General features: G+C 39.3%; 1 protein-coding gene across 2 annotated transcripts in view; it reads right to left on the reverse strand.

Moving 5' to 3' along the window:
* The window catches only part of slc36a1 (solute carrier family 36 member 1), a 58182-nt gene that overhangs the window by 11622 nt on the left and 24218 nt on the right, over nucleotides 1–22342 (reverse strand). For both annotated transcript variants that reach the window (XM_042492810.2, XM_088080720.1), the window contains exons 10-11: nucleotides 21752–21918; nucleotides 20136–20305 (exon numbers count right to left, since the gene is read on the reverse strand). In XM_042492810.2, coding sequence (XP_042348744.1) covers nucleotides 20136–20305; nucleotides 21752–21918 — 337 coding nt within the window. The remainder of the gene's footprint in view (nucleotides 1–20135; nucleotides 20306–21751; nucleotides 21919–22342) is intronic.

The raw sequence follows: 22342 nt of genomic DNA on the forward strand, positions 1-22342 counted from the left end.
CATATCAGGGGCTCGCCTTGTTATGACACAAAGCTAGTTGAAAATCAGCTAAATACCCCTTTTAAATGATATCGATGGACATTGTCTTCAGTGTAAGCACGGTGACCACATATATCACGCTCTATATCATCACCGTGTGACTGAACGCTGACTCGGGGCATGTTTCTCCTCTGTAAAGAGCAGAACGACTTTGCCTTCAGGTCATTTTCTGCAGTTTTGTGGTTGTGATTATTGCATCTTGTATGATCCTGTCAAGGTGAGCTGAAGTCCTTGCTGTGGGCGACTGTACAATGTGTCGCTGCGTGTCTCTTACAGATGACCTCGGTCATTAAACCGCAGAGGGCGAACTACAGAATGGACGCCGACATGTTGTCTGTAATTAGACGGCTGGATAATTGCTCAGAGTTTCGTTAACAGTCTTCCCTGATGATCATGGGAGCCTGTGGATGATTTATTTGCGAGTCCACCCTGTCAATGACAAATCTATAAACCATAATGTTCCAAAGAGGAAGTTACAGAAATCCTAAATATGCTGATTTGCAATTTCTCTGACGCATTCTCGTCACTGCCGGCAGAGTGTATCGTATAGCTAACCAGCCGTGACCCCAAACGATCATTAACTCGCCATCAAACACACCTCCTCTGCCGCTCTGTCTCAACACTTCCTCTCTCTCCTTGCCCTCCATTTCTCTCTCATCATAACCCCTGGCTCACCTCCCTCTCTCTGCCGCTGCTTTATCACCGTGTTGAGTCAGCAATCAGCTTTTTTCCCCTCGCTCAGAGATGCCGACAGAAACTCTTCTCCGAGCCAACAGATGGAGCTCGGGATGAATCACTTTACACTGTTGTTCTGATGTTTCAGATGCGCTGAACCTTTTTCTGCCACAAGACGAGATGGGAATAATGAAACTGTTTCAGTGTCAGGATGAGGTCGACGACGTGGTCTGAGATAAACTACAGAGCTGATTAAAAAAAAAAAAAAAAAACATGGAAAAAGGGGCAATGTGGTGAGAAATATCCTGAAAGCTGCAAGAAATTAGTAGACTTGCAATTATTATTATTATTGTTGTTATTATTATTATTATTTTTAAAGCTGGGTAAACATTTCCAGAGAACTAATTTTTTAATCATCGCAGGTGTACTTACAATTATTATACAAAATAATTACAATTTTTTAAAAAAATTTCAGGTAATTTGCCCTTTTTTCATTTTGTGTTTGTTGTATTTTTCCCCCTCTTTTCTTTAAAAAAATGTTCATTGCCATCTTCACGTTTTTTAGAAATCAAACCAATTTGCTCAGGCTTCAAAAGGTTAACAATGAAAAAAATGTTAGCTGCAGCACTACTTAAAAGAATACACTTAATAATAATTGGCATTTTATTTAATCAATCCAAAATGTTCATTATTTAAATAATATCTCAATGGAAGGGTGGACAGATGGATAAAAAAATAAACCAATACAAGTAGGAATGTGAGAAAGCCTCTCCTCATATTCAAAAGTATGTGCCAAAGAAACTTGGCAGGAAGTTTGACAAACTTTTTTTTGTTGCAGGGGAGAGTGAAGTCTCGCCTTAACTTGCAGAGTCGTCCTCTCCTGGCCACCATGACTCAGCAAAAAATAAACTAAACTCATTAGAAAACATTATAAGTGGCCTGAGGATGCAGTAAATCTAGCTCAGAAAAGTACAAACATTTCCTTCCGCTGTCATTACAAACTTTTGTTGGAGGGGTTAGATGTCCTCTCTAAACTTCTGGATGCTCTTCGAATGTCTCGAGTTTTGTAGGAAATTAAACAGAATGTTTCACCCTGTGGGATAAAATGCGTGAGCGGTCTTAACTTTTGGCCGAGTGGAGTCAGGACGAACACTCATCACAGGCACCGAGTCATTTTCTCTCAGCTCATGGTTGTTTCAAATTACAAAAAGTACCAGGAGCTGTCACTGAAACTCAACTCTATGAGCGTGTCTGAAGATTCATTTAACCCCTCAACCCCTGGATCGATGTCACTTAGCTTGTGATGTGTTTAAGTGCCGCCTACCAGCGGCACTTAAACCTCTGAAACCTAAGAAAATTGGTTTAATATCTTACACAAACGGGGGAAAATACTGAGTAACTTGGCACAAGAAGTGTCGCACAAAAAATTAGTAAAAAGGTGATGATAAAATGATCTGAAAATTAGCTGGGGAGGATTATCAGATTGATATTATCAAAAAAAAGTCTAGAAAACTAAGTACGTATGTATAATTCTCTTAATTCTTTCTTTAACAATTGTGTTACAGAACATTTTTTTCATTAAAATCTATTTATTGTTTAGATCTTTAGATTATTTCTGGTAGTTTTATTCTCTGTCTTTTAAAAAAAAAAAAGCCCAACTAGTTTCTTGCTAATTCTGGGCCTTTTTTGTTAACTTGCTTCTCTTCCAATGCTTAAGATTGATCAGTTTTCAAAAGGTTAATGTGAAGGTTGACAATCTGTTGGAGAGACTTATCAATTTGGACTGTGAGGAATATTTATTTTTCTTTTATTTAACCTGGCAAGCCTCAATGAGAGTAGAGATCTCTTTCAGGCAGGGACAACACAGCGTTACAAAAGACATATGAAACGGTGGTTTGATATTTGTTCATGATGAGTTAAACAAAGCTGAAATCTTGCAGCAGCAGCAGTGAATGTTTGGTCTTTTTTGACTAATCGCACTCGTGTGCTGTGTGTTTAACCATAAAGCTGCACTCAGCTCAGTATTGTATTTTAAAACTGAATCTCAGTGGTTGCGTTTGACTGATTACGCCGATCATGCTGAATACTCACTGCTTTACAGCCACATTGGAGACATACTGAAGATGTTTTAATTACTAAAGCAAATCCCTTTTTAAAAAAAATCAGTACGTGTAAATACATTTTTCAGTGGTGCTTTTCTTCTATAAAAATTGGCCAACGTAGACAGATATGGAGATATTTGGCACTCTTTGTTTAGTCGGAGGAATATTACAAGAAACAGTCACTGAGAGCTGCTGAGGCTCAAACATGTTATCAAGGTAAACAACACCTTTTGCAAGCTGTCCTGTCCTGTGGAAAACTGTTAGTCTATTTCCATACACGTGCTGGCTTGGCTTGACTCGGCGCATCAGCTCAGCGCAGCAGGGATTTACATCTCCAGACAACAGGGAAGCTTTTTGTTTTCTTAGGATGGTGAAGCATGACCTTCTCTACTCTCTCTCTGATTGGCCGGTAGGCTTCTTATTACCTTTGCTGGTTGGATCTGTTAGGTTTGGGTAAAAACGCAGCGCTTGGAGAAGAGCGCTACGAAGGACACGGCTCACAAAGACCATAGATATTAAAAAAAACCTTAAAAATGCTTTTGTTAAAAAATCAAATCAATCAAACCTAAATCAACCTAAAATTTGTATAAAATATGGGGTTTTCTGGGCCTCCGAACAGGTGAGACAGCAGGATCTTTGTTTATTAAAACATTATTATTATTATAAAAGAGAATTATCTATGAGTAAAAAGAGATTTGAAAAAAACTTCAAGTTTATGCAGAATTCTTGGTGTTTGGCTAAATTTGTGTTAATTGTTAGTTACATCGCAACACCCTAGAAGAGCTGAATATCATTGTATTCACCTGGCCAAAGAAAAAACTGTGGATGTATAGTATGTCAACTAGTGGCTTTAAAGTGGTCAAATGGATATGGAAACGTTAATGGATCGAACACAGTGTTCAGAGGTACTATCAGGCGTCACTGAACTCAAACAGAATTGGTTAGCTCATAAAATAATCACACAATTTAGCGAATAAGTGCTTTTCTGAAGAGTCACACTGAACTGTAAATCTTTGGACACAGCCGCACAAAGAGCCGCTGGCCATATGCCCTAAAGCACTAAATAATCGAGTTTAACCACACCATGATAAGCACACACTCTGTAAACACAGTATTTTACAGCTGCGCTCATTTTAAGTCTGTAATTGAGAACATCACAGCATGTGGAACCAAAGGCTCCCTATAACTGTCGAGTAAACACAAGGTTACGCTCTTTCATCACAGCTTTTTAAGAGTCTATGAAAACAGTAACGTAACCAGGCGAATAAACACACACCTCCCGGTGCTGAGTTTAAATAAGAGAGATTACGCCTCCAACAGCCGCCTGGATTTTATGTGTGAGCAGAGTAATAAGCACCAGCAGAGCGAGTGCAGCGTGTTGTTCGTGGGGGAAAAAAAGGCACAGCGTGGCTTCAGGGGGGAATTACAACGCATGCAGACGACTGTTTACCTTCTGTGGCAAAGTCGACAATTCTAGAAAATGATTGCTGTAAATTGTACGGCTGCGAGGGGAAAGTGTGATAAATAAGGATGTCTGCTGCTTGTTCAGAGGCCAGTTTCATGAATAAATCCATATCAAACTCTTCTGAAACTATGATTTGGAAATAATTGACGTGCTTCTTGAGCAAAAACAGAAAGCAGGTCACCGAGTTAGCCATCATATATTCTGGTTGATTCGGAAAAAGTTCAGATTATGAAGACAAACTGGTCACATTCATGAGCCGGAAGTGGTGGCATAAAAGTGGAGACAGGTGAGTCCATTTGGCCTCGTATACTGATATGTGCGTAGAAATGTTTTTCGGCCCGTTTCACACAGCACGCGCCAGCAGTGCGTGACTGCAGCCTCCCCGGGCTGCAGTGTGTTTCCTGCTTGTGGCGTTCACACATGCAGTGTTGTCGCTGCTGCGTCGCAAATTCCACTCATTTATGAAGTCGTGCAGCTCCTGCACGGCCGACAACACGGCCCTGCAAATATTTCAAAATGAAATGCCTCCGATCAGCAACTGATGGGATTCTGTCCATAGAGATGCTGTCAGATGGCTTTTATTTTGAAAGTTAAGCAGGGACGTTTAAGTGAAACAGACATCTTTGTATTTCCTCACTTTGAAACTGTAGTAAAAAGTCAATATAATCATCAAAACGCCATTTTTACTGTCTATTCCTGCTGACAGTGAGCGTCTGTGACAGTAACGGCAGTCAGAAACAGCTGATAAGCCCTTCGTTGCTCTCTTCACACATGTTCAAACATATCAGCCTCTGATGAAGTCACAGGCTGCAGCCTCTTCCAGAAAGGTTAAATATAACATTTTAACACCTGCTTGGAGGTAGATCCAAATCTTACACCCTGTACACCTGTTAATAGGCTACCAATTAACCAGCTGGCTACAAATGAACATATGTGCATTTTAAAATAAAAACTGGGAGTGAGTATGAGTGGTTTAAGCACCGATTTGTGCTTACGCAATGTTTTTGAACGAGGCCCACTGAACCCAAGCAGGTAAATAAATCATAATTACTCCTTGACAGATAATCTTTGGCTGTCTACTGAACCAACATTGTCTTGAGAAGAAAATCACACAAGAAAGTATTTCTTGACGCAAAAACAGTCAAATACGTCAAGGTTAAAAAAAATAGGACAAAGACAATTTAGAAATACGACAGAAAGCCACGAAACTATCTTTCCTGGAGCCACACGGTGATGAGCTGCCACTCTTTCTTTGTGGAGCATTGTGCGACAACAAAATGTCATCAAGAGACCTTTCCAGCCTGCCATGTCATTTGTTGGAAATGCAACATGTCATTGTGTGATACCTGCAAGATGCCAAAAAATGAAACAAACCCACACAAAAGGCAGACAGGAGTCATAACAATGTGATCCGGTGAACAGACGCCGCCGCGTTTGTCTCTGCCTCTGAAAGTGTTTGGCTGAACCAACAAGAGGGAAATCAATGGGGTCAATAAAACCCAAAGGGTTTATCCTTTCGAAGGCATAAAAGTTCTCAGCATGTTACGAGACGAACTACCTCAGGTGTCTCATGTGAGTTTCAGTTTGATTTTTGCATGTGGGCGGTGCAACAGGAAAGTAGCACCACAAAAACAAAAACTGTTCATCGTCTGTGAAACCAGGATACATTTTAGTATCATCTAATGATATCATAATCCTAAAGCATGATAAATACATTCTTTTGTCTTGTAGTCAATAGGCTTTTGAACATGGTTTTGGTTGGTTGTCTTTTTTTTCAAAGTTTTTTTGTTTTTTACGAGTACTTCTGAAAATCAGACAGCAACCAATAGAAACAAGAAAACAGAACAAGCAAACAACAAAAGCAAAAAAAAGCAGCAACAACAGCAGCCACAAAAAACAAACCAACAAACAAATAGATTGATACAAATTCAAATTGAGAAAAAAATAATGAATAATAACTAACTGTAGCAAGTGAATATATGTGCATGAATCTAACTGCAAGTAAAGCTTTTTAATGGAGCAACTATTCAAGATGTTGTCTTTAGGATATGGTTGCTAAGAATGGTGACCATTATACTCTACTGAGCCTAATTATAAAGAAATAAATAGAAATGATTTAAGAGGCGGCGGATGATATCATTTTGTGTGTACTGATTACATAAGCTTTGCAACACGCATAACTTAACTCTTAATTTGGTACAGAGTCAATTTTTGTTTAATAATGTTATAAACTGTCCTTTCAGATGAACCAAGCTAAAGTTTTCCGATAAAGCTCTGTATCAAGAAGAGTTCTTTCTATATAAAAGCATTTTCATGCATGAAGTGATTTGTTTGATTGCCTTTCAATCAATATCAGCAAATGAAGTCTGAGGCAGCAGCGTGGACACACTGTCAAAAGCCCTTCAATGTTCTTTCCTCTCTTAAGCAGTTGAAGGAAAACCCAAAGTGATAAAAGTAAAAAGCTTATTTCTTTGAACTATAAACATATTACGTTGTGAGCTCCTTTTGGGAATACTACAATGAAAAAAAAGTGACAAAAAGGCCGGCGCACCATGGACAAAGACGCTCCCAGTGGACGCTGACTTTTATCTCCTCAACAAAGAAGTCTGAGGATAAACAAGCAATCGGATCAGAGAGACACTGTTGTCCTTTCCTGGCCTGACATCACAATGACCCGTCTGCATTTAAGAGCCCTCGGGTGCTACTCCAGGTTTTTTGAGGGGTCTGAAAGTGCAAGAAAAGCTTTAATGACGGCAGCACTTTCAAAGAGTGTCGACCTGGATGTCCTGCTCTGGAAACTTTTTGTCCTGTTGTGGCTCAAAAAGGCACTTACAGGCTGCAGAAAGTTTGATACGAGTCTGTGTTGTCGTCTCTTAACGAGGATGAAGAAAACCGGTTGGAGTCGCAGTGGGACGGTTGTTCTGTTTGACGTTCTGCTGACTTTCCGGTGTGTATAAAGCTGCAGTTACCGCAGCCAAACTCCCACAACTTCAACACTCAACAGTCCTGTCATGTCAGGGCGCTAAGCTTCACGCAGCACGCTCACATTTCCCTACTCAGCCACTCTGATGTTTTACCAGAGGATGAGAGACGAGAGGATAAAATGATGGTGGATTAAGTTTTGGAAAAAGTAGGACTAAACAAGTTTTCAGCATTATGATAAAGTAATGTATTTACCATCTGTAAGAGAAGTTCCTGGGATTGAAGCCCAGGGTTTCCCACATCCTGCCATAATTAAAACAAATGCCCCACAAATCGGTTTTATACTTTTGGAGCTGGACATTCATAAGGAGTGCCGTTGGACTGTATATACCATTCGGTTATACACTGCATCACACTCTCGTAGCGCAGAGCTCACTCTGGGCACAGATGGAGCATTGGACCGCATCTTCCTCTTTCTGCCACGACTCCTCCTTGTTGCAAGTTTAGAGCAGAGAACAGGCAACAGTTTGACAGCATTGTTTTGAAATGGGAAGCTGTCCACAAAAAATGCCAGCACTGATAAGTGAAGAAGAAACTCGTAATTACACAATTTCAATGGATCGGACAATTTGGAACCAGCTTCAGCTTGAGCTGGTCCTGAATTCTCATCACTACACTGGAATATGATAAAAAAAATATTAATACTGACACTCATTACAAAATTTGGCAACAAAACTTAACTAACAGTTAAGCTTTGAGAAGCTCTGAGAACTCCACGGTTTCCTCGACAATCTGGCTGATGTGCTGCATTCGGCTCCTGAGCACAGACCGCCTGGGATTCGCAGAGTTTGCTGGTGGATTTACGGATTGGAGGATAAAGCTACCAACGACGCACATTTTGCCTCATTGCTCAATGGGCTGGCAAGCTGATGACTATCAGGACTGTGCCTCTTCCACTCAAAAAGTGCAACTGCAAGCTACCGGTAAATTACAATGTGTCATCTTTGAAGTTTTTTATTTTTCTTCAAACTCACTCAGGTAGGCACAGTGGAGTGGAAAAAAGGTGTTATCACTTTACCCAAGTCTTATTTTGGCATCATGTTGGTGACACTCTAAAGTAAACAAACATGGAGGTCATGTGTATATATCGTTCTTTAAGTCGACTGGGTTACATGATATTTCTTGGGCTAATTCAGCGCACTGACATTCCATTAATACTTATAAATAATACAGAAAATTAATTTTAATTTTATTAATTAATGTATTTAATAAAAAATACAATGCATTTTGAGTTGCATTTTGAATTAGCTGTGCTCCAATGTGAGGGTAACAGCTCTTTACCTTCTGGTGTCATTAATATTTATAGTACCTAAAAATGAGGTCACAGACCAAAATAAGTTGAGCAACCCTGATGTAGACACAGAGTGAGAAAACATGATGACAGAAAGTACAAATGAGAGAAGGCTGAGAACAGAGAGGAGGCAGGAGGAGCGGTGGATGTGAGTGAAGATAGAGTTGGAGGGCAAGGCTGACCTTTCCCGCCCTGCAGGAGGTCCATGCTAAAGACAGAAATCCTGCAGCTGACCTGACTCTGCTTCTTTTAGCTCCGCTGACACACTAAACAACTTTCTGTGTTTTATCTCAGATGTGACCTTCAGTGCTGACAGTCCCTCTGTTAGCCACTTCCTGTCATCAGGTGAGACTCCATCATTCAATAATTGTTACCTTATGTTACATCGGTTGCTGTGATCATGACAAAGGCTGAAGAGGAGGTGTGTGATGAGTCATTATTTACACCACAGCAGGTCTGAGTCAGTGTTTGACTCCTGTGTTGAACACAGAGAGGTGAGTACAGTGAGGGTTTAACCTGAAGAAGCTGAGGCCTCTCTAGTTAACATCAACACAGACGCACCGTTAGACTTTATACACTATAGAAGGCCTGTGGCAGTGATACTCAACTTACGGCCTGCGGGCCAAATCTGGCCCCTGCTAAGGTGCCGGGTGGGCAATATATTCCAATCCAGTGTCTCAATGGTTACGACTTTGGTTATTAAAAAAAGCTAAGAAACAACATTTAAGCTATAAGTAAGATAAAGATGACAAAAACAACAAATAGAACAAAGTCATGTGTCTTTATGGACAGTTGTGATCCCACTTTTGCTGCCACAGTTGCTTTTAGTAGTCGGTCAGGGTGGTTCAGCTGCTTTTCTCTCCATTTTTATCATTTTTATCATAGAGCCTTTCTGAAACAGACCTTTAGACCTGCAGTACATCACTGACATCTGATCTCTGATTCAACTCGGATGAGCTGCAAGCAAAGGCCAACAACGCAGGTGAATTAGCTCCATAAGACATAAAGGTGAATGTGTGCACACATCACGTTTCTGAAAAGGTAAAAAAAATATCATCTGCAGCATAAAGCGTGCATTCCCAGAGGCACGCCACCTTTGTGCCACCGCGCAGAAAAAAAAATCCAAAAAGAAGAAATAGAAGAGGCTCACGCGACATCCTCATGTCCTCTCTTGTTCCCATCAACAGCTTAACAACACACGCGAGCTGCTCGGCTGCAGCCTGCGGCAAAGTGACTCAGACAAAAGGAGCTCTTTCAAAGCAGCGATGAAATGACCAGTGCAGCCATTATAGCTGCAGTACACGCAGAAAAATGTTTTATTTCATGGCTCTCCTCTAGGGCGAGTGCACGTTCTGACCTGTGTTTATTCCTCTCCAGTAAAAAAGGATGATACTATAGAAAGCAAGAACTGGGCTGGATTTTCTGTTATTATGCATCTTTAAAATGACCCTCATGGTGATGGTGGAAATTGGTGCAGTCCATTCATGTGTGTCCTCGGCTCAGACCTGAGGGGGGACAGGGTGGGGTCTTTATGGTTGTGAGGTGCTTTTTGTTGCAGTGTCTTTTCTAAAATCCTCTGGGATTCATCAAAGCCAGAAGTGTTCAACTCCCACACGATACATCAAAAGACTCTGTTATGTGACAGTTTGGCTCAAATTGGACCCCAACACCTCAGACATTGTTTTGGTCGGCTGGTTCATCCGGCTCTGAGACAAATAATGCAGGTTAATGCATTTTATTTAGCTGTTTAACCCTTTGAACTCTGAAACAGAAAGGGTCAACCAGGGCCTACATTTGTATTATTGCTTATTGTCGTTTCTTCAAATGCTTCATATCCCGTAAAATCGGTACAACCTCCGCTAAGAGGTTTGAATCTGTCATCAAAATACATAATGCAAAAATCAACAGCAATCCGCAAGTTATTTGAACTGTGTGCATCATTTAGTTTTTGAGAAATGTTTATTTTTACGAGCAGAACTCCAATTCCAACAAAAGCTTTCATTACATTACCTTTGAAACGCGTGAGGATTAGACAAAATGCAATTAACATGATCTAAACACAATGCGATGTTTTTATATTTAGACACTACAAACAGATGGAGTGGTCAAGGATGAATATTTAATATTGAAATTTAAGGTGTGGTGATGGATTCTTGTTGTCAACTCATGCATTGAGCAACATTAGAAGTAAACGTTCGACCTTAAAAGTTGTCGGCAGTCGGCTCAGTGAATTAAATCCTTTTGTTCTCAGTCTTCAGCTGCTGCGAGACGCTGTGAAACATCCTTTTATTTTTTTTATTTTATAGTTAGAGTTTACTAATGCATAAAAAACAGTCACAGTGTAAACAGTGGCTTAACATTTCATAGTTTTGGTTTATTAATGTATGAAAAATTTGTCAGTGTTGATTCTTGACTGACCGATCAACAGACTGCAGTGTTTCTAGCTCCACCTTTTAGTGGCAGATCTGTGCATTAGGTACCCCAACAGAGGGGGGAGCAAAGATGGGGACGGTAAGGAACTGTTCCAAAGGTACCATACCACAACTTTTAACAATGTAAACCCAAAAAAAACGTGTGCCGAACTGAAGTGAACAGACCTGCTTGGTGGAATCACAGCTATAGACATCCCATGAAATCGTGCAGGGACTGATAAATGTTAATATACCTCCATGTCTGATGGATGCGTAAACAATAGACTGAATAAATATCTACAACAAAGGTGCATTAAAACAACATCTGTGGCAGTGGCTATCATTTTTAAAATGTATAGCCACCATACAGACGGCTCAGCATTAAGATTTTTTTTCCTGCAGTGCCTGTTTGAGACTTATTACCTGATCAAACATCCTTTGTGCCTTTGGGCGATCCTCGTCAACCCTGTAAAATAACGCTATCATGGCACATACAACTGCAGCAGAAAGAGGAGAAGCCATGTAGCATTTCTCCAGCTGCCGCTCAGAGGCTCTCTGATCCAAAACAGGAGCAACAGCAGCAGTAAGCTCCTCCGGCCCTCGGCATCTCTCTGCTAGATCAGAATAGAGTGCTCACTTCAAAAGAAATCTCCCTGCATTGAAATGTCCTGACCTTTGGAGCACGAGCACGAGTCGAAGCTCAGCGGAGAGAGTTTGCTCTCTTTTAACTCTTATCTGACTGTTCGACATCAAACTGAAAATAAATGAAGATATGTTGTTGTAGCAGCTGAAAACACATCAAGGTTCATTTTATTTCACAGCTCTGCTGCTTGAAAGCCCTCCTGATGAAAATCAAGAGAACACAAATCAGTCAATACGGCACTAACTGACATTTTTCACTGTCAATCATTACAAAAATGCCACTCTGACGTCGCAGACTGACACAAAACCATTAGCTGACTCAAATCAAGCAAAGACATTTTAAATTTTAACACACCAAGTAAACAAATATTTTAATAAGCAAAATGACATAATTTCACCTTTCGCTAAAGGTATTTCTTTTATTTTGGAGGGCAACTTTTGAGCAGAAGCATCCTCCAGGCTGAAGACAGAAGTTGCTCTGGTTGTTGGAGTGTATGTGATGCTGTTTGAAGGTCTGTCACTGCAATTCATTTTGTTGGATGATATTTTGTTAAAGAAATCATTGGGATAAACGATTTTATTGTTATTTTGAGACAACTTTGTATCTACAGGTATCAGCAACTTCAATTAAAATGCTTTTAAAGACCTTTAAAAGAAAAGATTTTTGAAAAATTACTGATTTTCTTATCTAAGCATTGCAGGTTAATTATATATATACACACACACACAAACACACACACACACACACACACACACACATATGGTCTTATGCAGAGGTAGGTTTTATGTAGGAATATGGTTATTAGAGTGATTTAGGTTAATTTACATTTTGCCAACAATGAAGTGCAGGTATAAGGTAAGCGGACATGTTCAGTAGTAGATTTAAAGATTTGATACGCAGGATAATTATCGTGATGGGCCTCGCTGTTTGTAATTTTACTTTTGATCTTTTTGCTTTGATTTGGAAGAAGTGTGAAAACTATCTGAGGAATGATGCACCTGCTGTGTGTTCGGACGTTCAGGGTTTGTTTTTTCAACATTGTCAGCCTCTCTTTGGCTGCACTCTGATAACCTCCCAACACGAACCAACAGAAGCAAACTCACATCACTGAGACACAGCTGCAGTAACGTAACGAAGAGAAAAGCATCTCCCTGCGGACGGCCGAGAACAGACATCTGCTCTCGATTCAAAGACTGAGACTCTCTGAGACATAGTCCTCCAGATTTACTCTGCACACACGCAGACTACAACGCGCTGCTTCGCTCTCATCTCATATTCTGATTCAAAAAAAAAAAAAAAAAAACAATCTCCTCCTCGCAGTCGTGCATGTAGGAGCAACATGATTCCTCCTCCAGCTCCCCCGTCCCTCGACTCCCTCATTCAAGTGTGAATCAGTGGGATCCCACTGGAAGAGTCTTTTCTTGCTGCCGCACCATCAACACACGCTCTTTTTTCAGCGCCACTGAAACGGCGAGCTGCTTTGCAAATGACCCGCGGACATGAAGTGGCACATGTATGCATTTATTCCCTTTTATTAGCTGATCAACATGCATGTGCAGGAACCTGCACAGCCAATCTGCATAATTCTCTGCAGGCTGCAATCACAGCTAATAAAGGAAATGAAGAACCCGGGGCTAACAAGCGCCGCGGTTTCCATAACTCAATAAGGCTTACGTGACAGGAGGGTTTATTCCACGTGAAGTGCAGCGAGGAGCGGACGGCGATGAACCGAGGATGGACATTTCTTGTTTTATCACTGTTGATCAAAGTATGTTCTGTGTTATACAAGCTGCAGAGCCACAAACCTGCGAGGGCTGCATCACATGTCACTTTATGTTACATTTGACGCTTTCAAATGAAGCTTTGAACGCCTGTCTCACATTTTATGACGTCATCACCCTTAAAAAGAAATTAAATATCCTCAAATGAAATTCTCAATTTCACTTAAGTGATTCGATGGGGGAAATGAGTTTATCTATTTGAATTAAATTAAGTTAACCCTTTTAAACCCAAGCCAATTGTCTTGATTTAACATAACAAAAAAAAGGCCCAAACTTAGCGAGAAATTAAATAAAAGTTACAAGAAAAGAGTAAAAAAAAGGATATTACTTGAAAAAACATCTAAAATAAATAAATAAATAAAATTAGAATATATATATATATAGAATATATATATATATTTTTGTAGCCTGATTTTATATATATAATTATATATTTATTTCTCCAGTTTGTTTTCATTTTGTTATGATTCTCTCTTTCTTTTTAAGCCAATTTTAGGTAATTTTTTTGTCAGCTTATTGGTAATTTTTCTCATGCCCACTGCCATGTAATGTGTGGTCGTGTTAACATTTACGTATTTCTGCTTTGTTTGCGTCAGTAAATGGAGAAGCAAACTGCTTTTTCTGTTTGCATTTATCTTTTTTCAAGACATTTTGACTTTGGACTTTACAACTATAGTTACTGGAAAAGTTTGAGTCAAAAACAACCTACGCAGCCAAATTCTATAAATAATTCCATACTAATAATATTACTGTAGCTGCATCTTCATCTGCATCTGTGCAGCAATTGTGGCATCACACAGAATGAACAGACATGCAAATACACTTATACATACATATTTAATACATGCATATCATACTGTATATCATTTACAAATTACACAAACATACACTGTGTATTTACTATTTTCATCTATCATTATATAAATATCATTTTTTTTATATTTATACTGTGTGGAATTGGAGTTCCCTACTACTGCAATATTTCAAGACATACTGCGCAAATATATTTTTTATATTTCTGTATTTTTCCAGTAAAACACTGCAGCTGTCAATCATAGACATACAGTTTATGTATAAGTAAAGTTGTACATAGATTCTATATAATTTGATATTTGTTCTGTCTTATTTGTGTTTTAATCTTGTCTTATTTAGTTTATCACTCAATCACTTTTTCTTTTGCTTCTTCTTGAGTTGCTGTAACGTGATTTTCTCCAAGGTGGGATTAATCAAGTCTTATATTTATGTAGAAAAGAAGCTTTGACACTTCAAACTATTCTGTACAGCCACAAAGTTGGTAATAAATAGCACCAGCGATGTCTCTAAATCAGTTAAATAAACTGCAGCTGATATACATTTATGTCTCTGTGGGACATTTTATTCTCCGCTCTATTTCGCTCACGTTGTCCCCGTCTCCTGTACACAATGCCGTCCGACGAAGCATACATCACACAGAGACCTTAAGCACTCCCTGGTGCTGAGAAAGCAGCATCTGCATCAAACTCAACTTCAGATTGTCATATTTATCTGATAGATTACAAAACTTTCACATCTCCTTCCAGACTAATGTGCTTTAAATTGCAGTACTCTTAACATCCATCATTTAATGGAGGCTTTTATATAAAGCACTTAACATCCCCACGAGTGCTCAGACGAGGAGCCATTAACACCTACACACAAAGTCAAACTCTGTGGATACTTTTGGCTGTATAGGACGGAGAATAGGAGCGGAGCGGACATTCGCAGACACCGATGGAGACACCGACGGAGAATAAGAGAGGAGCGGACATTGGGAGACATCGGTGGAGACACCGACACAGAATGGTAGCTGAGCGGACATTTGGAGACACCGGTGGAGACACCGACGGAGAATAAGAGCGGAGTGGACATACAGAGACACTGGCAGAGAATGACAGTGGAGTGGACATTCGGAGACAGCGGCGGAGACAACGGCGGAGAATTAGAGCAGAGTAGACATTCGGAGACACCGACGGAGAATAAGAGCGAAGCGGACATTGGGAGACATCGGTAAAGACACCGACAGAGAATGAGAGCGGAGCGGACATTTGGGGACACCGGCGAGGACACCGGCGGAGACACTGACGGAGAATAAGAGCGGAGTGGACATTCTGAGACACTGGCGGAGAGTGACAGTGGAGCGGACATTCAGAGACGCTGGCGAAGACACCGACAGAGGATGAGAGCGGAGCAGACATTCGGAGACACTTGTGAAAAAAAAACGGCTGTGACACCGACGGAGAATGAGAACAGAGCAGACATTCGGAGACACCGGCAGAGACACTGGCAGTGAATGACAGCAGAGCGGACATTCAGAGACACCGGCGGACAGTGAGAGCGGAGCGGACATGGCTGAAATGCGTTCAATCGACATTCTTTCAACTACATCTCATAAGAGCTGTTTTTGCATCACATAACTATGAGAAAGTTTTTAACCCACAATTCCTCTGTGAAATCGTGGACTACATCTCCCAGAAATCCCTCATACGTTGCCGCTCCCACATATAAGGGGCTCGCCTTTCCATCATGGCTCCATAACACGCCTATGTGGCCTTGGATTGGAAATAATGACGGCTCGTGCGGTGGCTGCAGTAGAAATGAAGCTGCTGATGTTTTGAACATCCATCACCATGGTTACTGAGCAGAACATCAGTCAGTGGAAACACAGTCAGCTCTAAATTGGGTTTCATCGACATTTCGAAAATATTGCTTAAGTTTTGCACAAATCTGTAATGGCAAGCCGCCTGCAGTTGGCCTCAGTAATTTATGTTCTCAGACAGTTTCATTTGTAGGATTTTTGGGTGGAAAGTGTCCAGTAATTCACCAAAAAAAAAACACGATATATTTCTTTTAACATTTTTAACATTGCTGGCAATTCTTTTCTTTAATTTTCTTTAAACAATTTTTAGGTCTGTTTGTTTTGGAAAGGAGGAGACCTTTGTTTATAACTCAGCTCCTGCTTGACACCTCTATAACGTCCTAAATATTACACACTTTTCTTTTAAGAGCTTCACCTCTGGGTGCAGCTCTGTCTCCACTGTGTCTGTACAATAACTGTATTTCTGCAAACATTACATTAAAGAAGATTCGACCCTAAACATCTTTTTCTTTCCAGGCGCTTCAAGTACATTTTTATTTTTAAAGCCCAAAATCACAAATCACAAAATTGCCTCAAGGGGCTTTAAATATGTATTTAAGATCATCTGGTAGTATAAGAGAGCTGATTTCTGTTGCCTGACATGGTGTAAGCAGCTGTACAGTTTGTAAAACTTTAGTGACAGTTAAATTTATTAAAACAGTCTATTAAAACAAAACTTCCACTGATCAAACTCCAGCCTCATTTTAATGCAGTCATCTCCTCACAGAAACTCAGCGATTAGAAATCTCAACCCGGGCGGCTTTAATGAGAACATCATGATCTTTAAATGGGTGGAAGTCCGCCCCCTGCTGACCTCAACACGCCTCAACACCTCCACAATGACACACGGCGATCTGCCCGAGGAGGCGAGAGACGACGACGGAGTTAAAGGACCAGCAGTCCTGCTGAAGGAATCAATCACACTCTGAGGATCATTGCTGCTTTAAAAAGCCGCACAGAGACATCACAGATCACAGCAGCTCACTGCTGCTGAGTTTGACACATGAGACCTACAACAAGCAATTAACCGTTCACCAGCAGTACACTGACACACGGGGTTCATACACATTTTTACCAATTAATGACTTTTCCATGATTTTTCAATGACTTTGAGGCAAATTTTAAAGACCATTTATCCTCTGACATTGATTCTACTCATTGGTTCTTTTTTCTTACAATATAATATCTTTTTTAAGAATATATCATTTATAAAAAAAAATAATGAATTCAGAAGAGGATTAGAACTGAATAGTTAAATATAACTTAGGGACTGTTTGTTATTTATGAGAGGGGAGGGGGAGGTGCAAAAAGGGGGAGGCACGTCAAATTATTTTTAAGCACTGAGGAGGGACTTATGATTTTTATTTTGGTGATTTGGTGATTGATTTTAGGAGAGGCAATTTTTAAAGATTTAAAAAAAATGTTTTTTTAAATTGACAATTTCTTTTTTCTTAATATATAAGAATATTTGGTGATATATATATATATATACTACACTACTGGAGGCAGCAACAGAGGTACAGCTCTCACTGACTGAAAGCAGGGAGTGAATGTGAATATTTCGTTCAGCTGCTGGGATCGCCTCATGTTTCCACCGCAGAAACTTCCCCTTAAGACCGAGAACCTTCTCAGGGACATTACCTGCACTCCCACCAGAGAAACCAAGGACTAAAATACTTCCTCTATGAAAGCCCCAGGTGTTAAAATAGTGACTTTCTAAGGGTTCTGGATCTATTAGGTGGAGTCTGCAGAGATGAAAAGTACTTTCAGTATGTCCATAAGGTGCCAGAGTGCAAAAAACAGCATCAAAATAGAGCTTGTTTATCAAAAAGGAGGAGGATCCCACAGAGATCCTTGCTCAGCCCCTAATATCCTTAAAGCCAAGAAATGTCCTAAAAACTTCCTAAAATTTTAAGAACTAGAAATGTCCCAAAACCCTGGAAATGTCCTCCAATCCAATACATATTGTCAAATCCCAGAAATGTCCTAAAATCCTAGAAATGTCCTAAAATCCTAGAAATGTCTTAAGATCCGAGCAACATGTTAAAATCTGCGATTCGTATCAAAATCAGAAATGTTCTAAAATCCTACAAACATGTATGTGGCTGCTGTGACTGGCCCCTGGCCTCCTGTCATTTTGCTAAAGTGGCCTCTAAGCAAAGAAAGTTCAGCGTTCCTGCTCGTTCAATTGTTCAGTTTAACTCAACAGCACGCAGTTTATTTCCAGATAACGTTACTTTAGAAATCACATTTATTTGCCCCTGATCAGATAACTGCACTGTCCACATCTCCTCTGGGATGGCACTGAGATGAACACCAACATGTTCTCTATTATTTTATTTTCACTGATGAATTATTTCCATTTTCCCTCCCTGTGAGACAAAGATAGAGCTGTTAAAGAAACAGGCCGATCTTAGATGTGGTTTGCTTTGCACATTTTTTGCTGCTTGTCATTATTTGACTCATTTTTTTTTTAAAAAAAGCCTTCATTCATTTGTTGGGTGGGATCCTTTAAAGTGCCAGCTGGCACGCTGATTGTCACTGCTCCATTTTTTCCATGAATGAACCTGATAAAAAATACAATAAAAGAAGAAACTCGGTGCTGCAGAAGTAGTTCAAAAGCTCTGAAGCTTCCAAGAAGGAGCAGACGTGAGTCTCTTGTTCCTGCTCAGGACTGAAATGAAGGTGCTGTGCTGAACTTTACTGTACGAGACCGCGTCAGGATCCACAATGAAAGAGAGACGAGATCAGTACGCCGGTTTGAAGACAGCGACGAGGTAACGCTGCCCGTCACACAGAGCATGCTGCACGTACACACACAAGCTTAACTGCTGGCAGCTTCATTCAGTTCAACATGCCGCGTTAGGAACAAGGATCTTCGCCTTCTCAGTGTGTGAATACGTCACAGAGGCATTGTGGGAGAATTCATGGTCGTCTCTACCAACCAGAGATGACGACAGCCGCCTGTACGCGCCGCCAGCATTTCAACGTTATGGATTTAAATCAGAGCAGCGCTGTAGTTTAACCCTTTAAAAGCTGAGAAAATCAACCATATTTCATCCAAAAACATGGGAGGAAGGCATGAGCAACTTAATAAGAAATGACCCCCAAAATGAACAAATTAGTAAAAACTTCCAAGAAAATTATCTAAAAATTAGCAAAACATGAAAGGAAAACCCCCAAAACAAATAAGGAAATTACCTCAATAAAGTACTAAAAATTCTAAATATTTTATTTTTATTTTCTGTAACATTTTTCAAATAAATTAATTCTAATAATCTAAAGATAGTTTCTTGATTTTCTTATTTTTGGATAATTTTCCAACATTTTTTAAAATCTCTTTCTCTCATATTTTTAAGATTAATTTCCAGGTTGTTTTTCTCCCACTTTCTTACCTTTATTTCTTCAGTTTCGCTCACTGCATTTTTTTCCCATGTTTCTGAAAATGTTCTTGTGTTTTAAAGGTAAAATACTTGTGAAAGGCATCAGCAGCACAAAAGAAACTAAAAGCGAGCCAGGTTTCAAAGGGTTAAGTGCTACATATCTGAATAACATGACTTTCATTACAGAATTCACAGAGAAATTTGGGCTGCCTCTTCAAAGTTAGAGATTTGCATCATAACGTAGCACTGTGGCATTGTCAACAATAGGAGGTTTGGACCTGGAAACAGTAGTTTAAAAGGGCGCAGCATCAGATTTAAACACCAGTTTAGCGCTGGTGAAAATGAGAGATTCAGGAAGCTTATGTTCTGCTGTTTGAAATATTCTGACAATAAAAATCAGTTTAAACCACAATCAACCGTGTGGTTCCTTCATCTTCCTTTAAACTTTCACTCAGAAGCAAAAAAATGAGCCTTGAAACTTGAAAGAAATAATGATTTGACATTTATCGTCTAATACATCTTGTTAATTTTTCTCCTGGTTTCTTGCTGCTCTTTACCAAAACTCCCGTTTATCATCAGGATACAGCTCAAAACCGTACACAGAAAGAGCTCTTTTATATTTGAAATTAAACACTAAAATGTCAAAAAACACAAATTTTAGCAATGGATGATAACGTAACCTATTATTTTGTCAGTCGGTTGTTACTCACATGTGAAGACGACCAGGACGGAGCGGAGCAGCAAGTCGACGGCCTTCTCCCACCTCTCCGATACGCGAGCCACGACCGGCGGTATGAGGATCTCTGCTGGGACGTAGAACTGCAGGGCGAAGGTGATGAAAATACCAAAACAGTAGAGCAGCTTCACCGCCTGGTATGTCCTGCGAACACAGAGGAAGAGTCCTCAGAAAAGTGCCTCAAACAGACTTAATGAAAAGTAATATGCAGCAAAGTTACAGCAGTTTAAACACATTAATCCCATTTAAATGTCTTTAGTGTGCTGAAACGCAACTAATCAAAAACCTTTCAAATAATACAAAACAAGCATCAACACAGAGCTTCAATTTTCACGTTAAAGATCCATAAAAAAAAAAAAACACATGAAAAAGAGGAAGAGGCAGATCTCGTAAAACACACAGCAAATCTGCTCAGTTTTCTTAAAATGAGATGCTGCTAATTATAGTCTTTCTGTTCCAGTAATTAGCAGCATCTTCTGGCAGGCATTTGAAAAGATGTGCACCTCTAACCCTATCTAAAAAAAATGAAATGAAGGAATGAAATGAATACACATCATCATGAGCTTTTTTCCTCAGAGGGGTGAAGATGAATGGACTTAAAAAATCTACAAACCAGACCTGAAAAAACTGCAGATTTGTCACTAAAGTTTGTTTGTCTGTCAAAGTAAAGATTTTATTCCTAACCTGCTTTATTGGTCTGGAGATTTAAGACTGAAATTTCTGACAAAAAAGGCTTTTTAATGCCTAAACTATTGTGCCTTTTTATCAACATTTGCTTTAATGTGCTTCTACCATCAAGCACATTATAAAGTACGGCAGTAAAGTGGGGAGGCTACAGAAAAATGACCCATTAAGTCAGCAAAAAACTGCAGTTATTCTTGAGACTAATTGTTGTGTGATTTTCGAAATGTTCTATGACTTAATTCTCTATTTTTACAGAATTAGAATGGTTCGGTGTCGAGACAAAGAATAATATAAATTTAAAATATACATTTTACCTACGTTAATCTGGATTTTTTAAATTATTTTTATATATTGTTATTATTATTATTGCTCTTATTATTATTATTATTATTATTATTATTATTATTATTTATTTTTCATTTTCCTTATTTTATTCTGTTTTTTTATTTTTTTTAATTTTTGATCTTAATTATTTCTTATGTTTCTTTTTTAATATTTTATCTAATATGACTGAATGAAAATATGTGGACAGATAAGTGTCTTTAACTATGTGTATGTACATATATGAGAACAAATAATAACAAGAGCGTGGTCACACTCATGTAGATGTAAAGGCTCAGTCCTTTCAGTTTATTATTTTTTTTCTATTAAAGTTTATGATGATTTGAGATTATTTTTTCAATGTTCTTTTAAAGGAAAGAAAAATGTATTTGAGACAATAAAGTATTTGATGGATATTATGTCCATGTCTTAATAAAAAGACAATTTAAAAAAATATACATATAATTTAGGAATGTGCAGTATGTAAGAGCAAAACAGAAAAAGTGAAGGATTTAGAACAGATGGATTAAAATTGGTCCTAAATTCATTTTTATTTGCACTGCAGGGCGTGTTGTTGTTATTTACCAGCAGTTTGGCAGGTTGAGAGTGATGCTCCCTCCTATGTCGCCTCCAAAGCACATATATCCGATGGTACCGAGGCTGATGTAGAGGAAGGTGATGATGCCCATCCCCAAATACAGGACAGGGATGAAAGTCTGAGGCCTCTGCATCTTGTTCTCCAGAGGAAGAACCTGCAGACCCAAAGAGACAAAAACAGAACAAAATCAATGTGTGATTTACCTCCTCTGACATTTAAACATCAGAGGTAACTGTCCAAACACGTAAAAGACAAACGTCTTAATGTTCCTGTGAGTTTTTCATTTTCAAATGTCACTTCCTCTTAGGCCGTCATGTCTTCATTTGGACTTATGAATGTTATAATGAGGGCTAAATTTGTGTTGACATTTTGGCAAAAGGCCGAGGCTCTCTCCTCGTTCGGCACATATTAATGCTGTGTCCTTTTTGCTTTGGTCAAACAGAAACTCTGAACATGAGATTTCCCTCCATTCAGGGTGCATACAGATTTTACCAATTAATTTCCAGGTATTTTCCATCACTTTGACAGAAATTTTAAAGACCATACATTGGCTCTTTTTCATTACTATATATTAACTT

The sequence above is a fragment of the Plectropomus leopardus genome, chromosome 8 (genome assembly GCF_026936395.1).
Source record: "Plectropomus leopardus strain MGB_pleo_1.0 chromosome 8, ASM2693639v1, whole genome shotgun sequence".
NCBI lineage: Eukaryota > Metazoa > Chordata > Actinopteri > Perciformes > Serranidae > Plectropomus > Plectropomus leopardus.